At 33.5% G+C, this 7,945-nt stretch overlaps 1 protein-coding gene across 1 annotated transcript; it reads left to right on the forward strand.

The window, feature by feature from the left end:
* The first annotated feature begins 5,332 nt into the window (after window positions 1-5,332).
* Window positions 5,333-5,937, forward strand: LOC149240972 (pathogenesis-related protein PR-1-like). The gene has a single exon (XM_089367411.1). It carries the CDS (start codon window positions 5,467-5,469, stop codon window positions 5,908-5,910), a length of 444 nt encoding a protein of 147 aa, XP_089223537.1. The 5' UTR covers window positions 5,333-5,466; the 3' UTR covers window positions 5,911-5,937.
* The last annotated feature ends 2,008 nt before the right edge of the window (window positions 5,938-7,945 follow it).

Genomic DNA, 7,945 nt, shown 5'->3' on the forward strand with positions numbered 1-7,945 from the left:
CTCAGCGCAAGAGTAAAAAAAATTAAGGAAAAAAAGGAAAAGAAATATTTTTACCAGTATACATAATCGATTAAACAGATGTAGTGTATACAAAACTAGAAGGCAATTTAGGAATTAGACTTGTCGAAAAATAACTAAGAAAGATGGAAAAACTTTAGAGCAGAATTAGCCAAGAATTTATTCTTCACTCATGGTTTACCAAAACCCTTACCCTCACGGGCCAGGCTGGAAATAGTTATCTTTACAAACACTGTTGAAGAGGGTTTCATAGTCACAATATGTAGCTAGTACAAAACAAATCTACTTTTAAATTTCTGAAGGATATGCTAAGGTAAATTCCAGTGAAAACATTATATTAATCACGAAAACCGATAAAAGATAATAGTTAAATGGAATCCAAGACCTATAAACTAGCCATAAATGTATTCCTCGCAACGGCAGTGCGAGGTCGTCCCAAATCTACCAAGAAAATAAAGTCGACTGGGTTATGGTCCTACAATTCCTTCAATTATACAAACTACATAAAGCTCATTTAGGGTCGATAATATTTATACACAGGCAAAAATAAAAAATAAAAATAATTATCTAATAAGTTATCAGTCGCAAATTAACTCTTCCCTTGGAGTCCGAAATGCATCAACAGTAAGAAAAAAAACTTTTAGAAAACTCTAGGCTAGTCTCAAATACCTGAAAATGAGTTGGGAAATCGACAATGCACATGGCGGGCCGAGTGAGGGCTTCCTCCAGCTCTTCAACTAAAAACTATAACACTTGCAAAACCTCCATCCCAACTGGTAGGAGTAGCATGAATTAGAATTTGCATATCAATCAATAGATGGGTATAAGCTAGAGACTGGACACAACAAAGTAAATACAAACACTCTGAGTTACCTATAACAAGTCACATGTAAAAACCCTCTTCGCTACTGAAATGCTAAAGCCTGAGACCTTGTATGTCTGTCAGAGGAGCCATAGACAAACAGAAAGGCCTATCATGTCGATGAAGAACAAATACCGGCTCCACCAAAACCCGAGCACCAAGCGAAAGACCGAGGAATACTTGCGCATGGAAAACCCCCTTGCAGAGCAAACTGAAACCCATCCCCGAGAGGAAAAACAATGAATGGGTACCGAAATTACATCTGAGGTATACAAACCTGAGTTTCGTGTCCACCATCGGATCAATGAAGTTGGAGATTGTAGATGTGGAGCAGAACCCAAGGATGATGATGGAGCTCTCCAGCATTGAAGTCTCCATAGGGGCAGTCTTATCACCTAGGTCATCACATTAGTCAGGCATTAATTCCACATTAAGGACGTGGAGTGGTGTAAATAAAACTAGCAGTGACCTAATTGTAATTAAGTTAAGGATTAAATTATGAAGTCTTGGTTAAGCCGAGTAGTTTATGTCATAATTAAAGTGGTATCAGTAGTAGCGAGTGGGCCTGTTGGTACATATAGAATCTCGTCAAGTAATAAATTCCACTTAATCTTAGTCACGAGGAGTATATATGAAATTATGGTTGAAATGCCTGATTAAGGGCCCTGTCATAAATAAATAGTGCATCGAAGAAATAACAAAGGTAATCAAGTTTTACAGTTCTGTTGAATCATAGCATAAATATATAAATATTCCATGCTTTCTATATAGTAAACTGTTCAACATTTTACTTATGCTCATTTAATATGTGGATGTGTGACATTTTTTTCTTTGAAAGTGATTCGCGAATATATATATATATATATATATATATATATATATATATATATATATATATATATATATATCAATTTTTTTTCCTTCGGAAGTTATTCGCCAAAATTTTATATATAACATATAAAAATTACTATAAATTTGAATATTTTATAAATATATCACAAAGCATTGTACAATTTGTATATTGAAGATTAATAAAATTTGCTAAGATTTCTAAATTTTAAGATGCATTTTTGTTCTTAAAATGCTCTGTTAAACATTAATTTTTAAGAGACATATTATAACTACCTTGTTTATGGTATTTATGAAATTGTTATATTTAATATAAAAATAATCACCCATCTTTAGAAATAATCAATTCTTTAATTGTTTTTTTTAAATTAGAAAATTATATTATAATATTAAATTTAAAAATATTCATATAATTATTTATTTGATATAGTTAAATATCCCTTTTTTTTTAATTTCAAAACGAATATAAACGTATTTTAAGTTTATAAAATAAAGGATAAAAATAAATATCTTGTTATTAGTTTTGCTCCCAATGAATCATGTGAAGCATATAATTTTGTGATAATTTTAACTTGTGGCCTTTTTTAAATAATGTTCTATATAAAGAAAGTTTATTATTAATAAGATATTAATTTAACTTTGTTATCAATAAGAATGTAATATTAAAGTTTATTAATTAAAATGTAAACTAATTAATATTAAAGAAATTTGTATAATTGGAAGAGAAAAAATGTTTTTTATTCAAGTATATTTTATATGGGAATATTTTATTACAATGAAGTTTATGGTTTTTTTTTAATAATAAAAATGAAATAATTAGATTGGTTGTTTATAGGAAAAATTTAGTAAAATCTAAAATTATTGTATCTTCAAGGAGAAAGAAGATAAAATGTTTCCTAAGAACTGAAAATATACTTTAGATTTACCAATATACTAGCTTTTCAGGTCATAAGAGAGAAACAAGTACATAGAAACTATGAAATCAAAGATATAACAAGAATAAAGAGATTAGGAAGATAGGTTCAAATTTGGTGTTGGAACATGGATCAGCCCCTTGTTATGGCACAATGAGCTTTCAGTAGCAGGAGGAATTCTTGGGTACTTCTCGATGTGGTCTAGTTACCAGTTCAGGCCCATCATGTGTTGATGGAGATGCTCCATGGAGAAGAGGTCCTCTTTTCTCTCGTGTTGATCGAAGAGAACCTCAACTGATAGGTATTTCATGTCCTAATACAAGTCCATTGTTTGCATACAATGATTGAAATGCCCATGTGTGAGCCCTATGTTAGAGACCCAATCAACCAAATCTACTAGGACCTCAATGTAAGAGAGGAGGTGCCTTTGATCATTGCCTTCCCTCTTGGCATGAGTGAGTTCTCCCTAAATGGGGTACAGGAAGATCTCGAAAGCAAGTGCTAGTTTCATCACTCTGTGATGATTTGATTCATTGCCACAACTTGCCTTTTCTTGATAGTACAGTTTGCCCCTATGGAGTGAGGCTCACTGACATGGCATGGTGATTGCACAAGGATTTGAATAAGGCCAAGGAGTAGGTAAGGATGTGCTAGGAGGGATAGAGATGGACATGCACAATTATGTGGATGGTGTAGCAAATCTATGACCGGGCCCTAAGATGTGGTGTGTGGAAGAAAAATGGAGGCTTATAGAGTGGCTAAGACAGTGTCAATGGGTGGTAATACCAACAGAAAGGAACCTTGCAAAGAGCTATGACCAAAAAGGTTGGAGGACATCCCAAAAGTGCAAACAGTTGGCATCTAGGTGAGGTTGAAAGAGGACCGAGTTGCTACAAGGAGTGATTGTCCACACAAGAACACCAAGAAAATAATACTTATGAAAAAGTTGTAGGGGGAGAAATTTTAAGCTTCCTAAGGAAATAACCAATCTAATTTTGTGACGAAGATTCACTGCTAAAGAGTACACTAGCCTACTTCAGTGGTCTATATAAGTTTCTATGTAGAGAACCCTATTATTGAGCATAATAGAGTGCCATTCAAGATGGAAAAGGGAATTTCCCAACTTTGTGGAAAAAAATGTAGCATGGCTTGCCCTTCCCTGTCTCTAGTACCACTTGGAGAGCTAGAAAGAAAGAATCCTTGCGAGCATGGCTCATAAAATTGAGCTAACGTAGGCACCCCTTCACCAATTGTATTATTGAATTGAGGTGAGAAGTGAACTCGCAATACTGCCAAATTGGCTTTTGTGTTTACACTTTTACGCTAATAATCCTTTTGTCTTAGTGGCTGACCTTTGTGGAGCTCTAAATTGTTGTGAATGGGGAATTGAATCCCATTTCTAGTGGTGGAAGAGTGTCTTGCATAGCACAAGACGAAGAGAAAGTACAATCATGCAGGGAGATTGTGTAGGGTGTAGGGGAGATGGATCTATTTTGATTTTTATGAAAGAGTGTCTTGCGTGGCATGAGACAAAGAGAAAGTACAACTATGCAAAGAGATTGAGATTGTGTAGGGTGAAGGGGAGATGGATCTATTTTGATTTTTATGGAAGAGTGTCTTGCGTAACATGAAACAAAGAGAAAGTACAATCATGCGAGGAGATTGTGTAGCGTGTAGGGTATATGGATCTATTTTCATTTTTATTAATTTTTATGACATTTCACAATACTCACTAATTTTATTCTTTTATTCTTTTAAATACTATATGTGAATTATAATATTATAGGATAGCATTATTGTGCATCTATTCCATTAATAAATATCTAATGGATATTAAATACTATCTAATTAAACTTAAAGCTTACTTCTTTAAAACCACCAAGTAAATAATTTAGATAGCTGACCACCAACTAGATAATTCAGAGGACTTACTCTTTTCTTAAATAAACAATGGTAAATCAGCCTACTACAACTGATAATAACTATAAATACTAAATTGACAACTGAATTATAATAAATTTTTCAACTATATTAAAAAACCAAAAAACAACTTCTCTGACCAAGCAACTTATCAATTCTAATGGATTTATTATTAATCCTATAGATTCATTCCCGAATTAAAGTTGCTTCTTGGCGAAGATCGACCTCCCTGTACTTCGCGAATGGTCACCTAAACAATGCCATTGAGCTAAGATTTTTGTCGGCGGAGGTCGACCTGCTTCTACCTCGTGAAACATTTCATGAATGATACCATATCTCAACCTTTTTTTGGATTCAACACATGAAAGGATCAGATAGGGTTTGTGATTCCTTAGGAAATCGCAGCCATGTGAGGGAAATACGCGTCTTCATGACGGGTGTCCTGTACCGCCAAAGTCAAACAACGACGCACGCGTTCCATTATGTTCATCGGCTGGGCTTTACGCCAGATGCTCAATGTGCAAAATATGCTCCCGCCAGCTCTTCTAGAATTTTAAAATTTAAAATGATCTGATCCGGCCATGGATATCTATCTGTCCATTTTTATGCTTTACATTTTGGGGATGAGAGGATCTGATGTCTGCGATAGCTTATCCCCTATATTTTATGCCCTATAGCTTATTCTCCCTTCATATTAAACTTTGTCTGGGCTTTCTATAAATTGTGTTCATAAACAAGATATAAACAAGCCAACAAACGAAGTGTTTGCTCTTCAATTACAGGTACATCTGTCGAGGCTACATTTGTCAAGTATCAGCTACTACTTTGTTATTGTTTCCATAAAAATGAGACAGCCATCGTTTCTGCTGGTTGTAGTAGCTGCCTTAAGCGTTGTAATCTGCAATGGTTGCAGAAGCAGGTACGAATATTAGTCAAACCATTCAAGGATTTGTGGTTCCGCAGAACGAGGCAAGAAAACAAGTGGGAGTCCCTCCACTGAAATGGGATGTGAAACTCGCAACATATGCTCGCGTTTATGCAAGGGAAAGAAGAGGTGATTGCATTCTTCAGCATTCCAATGGTCCATTCGGAGAGAACATATTCTGGGGGAGTGGTAAAGGCTGGAACGCTACAGAGGCAGTCGGTGCATGGGTGGATGAAAAGAAGTGGTACAACTATGCAAATAATAGCTGCAGCACCGGTCAGGACTGCACCCACTACACGCAGATTGTTTGGAGAACAACAACTAAAGTTGGATGTGCCGTCATCAAATGTAACAGCGGCGACACGTTCATCACATGCAATTACTACCCTCCTGGAAACTATGTTGGAGAGAGACCATACTGAAACATTGGCGCCCACTATTTAACATTCATTCCCGCGCTTGTATTTCCAGCTTCTTCCATATTCTTTGTAACATACTGGATATTGATTTCATTCTTTCTCACTACCATTTGTATTTCATTCTCAGGATCATTTGTGTTCATTATCATATTCATATTCTTTATGGTCTCATATTTTTCAGAACATCATGAATGGGCGCCATGATTTTCCAGTGCAAAAGTTAGTATCAATGGTACTGGATCCGTATAAAATGACCATAAGTGAACCTGCTCTAATGGAATGAATGACAAAATTACAACGAATTACAATGCCAGTTATCTGAAACCTTCAAAAGAAAACCAAGCGGCGCATGTCGAAGTAAAGCACGGTGTATTTGGGTTCCGCAGAACGAGGCAAGAAAACAAGTGGGAGCCCGTACAAGGGGAAAAAGAGGTACAAATTTAAAATGTTAAGGAATCCGTTTTAACAGTCGTTCGTTGGGTTATTTGTTTGGCCTTCTAAAAATAATGCATGGGATTCCTTTTCCTGCCTTGCACATCTCTCCTGGTAGCTGCTCGATTTGCAGTAGTCCCACCTGCGTGCTCGATGGATCCGCTAATTATCACAAATAGATCGAAAACCGTTAACATTAAAAGAAAAAATTTATAATATATTTTTTCATTCATCCACCTTTTTGCATATTTTTAAAATTTCACATATTGCATTTTCAATTTATTTTCAAATTAATTTAATAAATAATTATATATATATATATATAAAACATAAATTTTCTCTTATATTATGTTTCAATTTTCATTTTATTTTCAAATTAATTTAATAAATAATTATATATATATATACATAAAATAAATTTTCTCTTATATTATGTTTTTATTAGAAGTGTAGATTTCTAACTGGATAAATAAATTCAGAGCAGTTAAAACATTATTTACATATTTAATCTATACAAATTTATCAACTTAAATTTATTTTTCATGTCGTAATAAAAGGAAAAAAAATAACTAAAACTATGCTGCAAAATGTGTTCTGTTTTATCCCTAAATTACCGTTGTTCCTTTCAGTAACATAAATCTATGTTACTGACAAGGTACGCCGTCGTAATGTGAATAGAGGGATTATGTTCGAGGTTTCCTTGGAATGGCATAAATTTATATATTAACAATTACCTAATGGTCATCTGAATATGTTATTTTTAATCCATACAAGCAAAGAAAGGGCTATATATAACATTGTCCAAGTAAATACCAAATATTACATGTTAAGATGTGTATTTTTAATTATTATTATAATATAATTATGGGGGTTGTTATATAATTATGGTATATTTTTAATTATTATTACTTTTAATGTGTTTGCCTTTTTATTATTAAGTTATTTTATTGTTTTAAAGTTTATTAAATATTTTTTATTAATAATAATTTATTATTTATTATTCTAGAATTGAAAACAATTATGATATTATTTTTTTTAGTTAAAGTTTACTTCATTTAAATGATTCATATAAGTAAGTTGAAATTAGTGGATATGGTTGGAATGGAGGTTATTTATACAATTTTAAGTTTGAAGCTTTTGAACAATATCTACATTATTTCACTTGTATAATGGGCAATACTAACTTAACAAAAACTAAAATTTCCAAAGCATGAAAATGTTACATTGAACTATGAGGAATTATTTGTCAGCTTTAATTCCTAAGTCCACTGATCAACCATTAAGGAAGGAGTATATACCCAATTCTCCTCTAGTGATCAACCATTAAGGGAGGATATACGAGTTTACTAATCAACCATTAAGGAAGGAGTATATACCCCATTTTCATCCAGTGATCAACCATTAAGGAAGGAGGATATAGCTATTTTTTTCATTGCCACCAAAGTTCACCCTCATTTAGCATTGATCCCAAATTAGCCATGTGACCAACCTTCAAGTTGTTTGATCTTAAAACGTGGAGATATTTTTTTTGGGGGATAGACTAATACAACTCATAAATACTTTTGAAAATATGACTTAAAAGAAGATATTTTGAATATAAATGGTG

This window comes from Pinus tabuliformis, chromosome 8, assembly GCF_031772625.1.
Source record: "Pinus tabuliformis cultivar Carrire ecotype Pingquan chromosome 8, CPIR1, whole genome shotgun sequence".
NCBI lineage: Eukaryota > Viridiplantae > Streptophyta > Pinopsida > Pinales > Pinaceae > Pinus > Pinus tabuliformis.

Bases quoted from the DNA above. Each gene is read 5' to 3' on its own strand.
- LOC149240972 (XM_089367411.1), top strand. From the start codon at position 5,467: ATGGTTGCAGAAGCAGGTACGAATATTAGTCAAACCATTCAAGGATTT.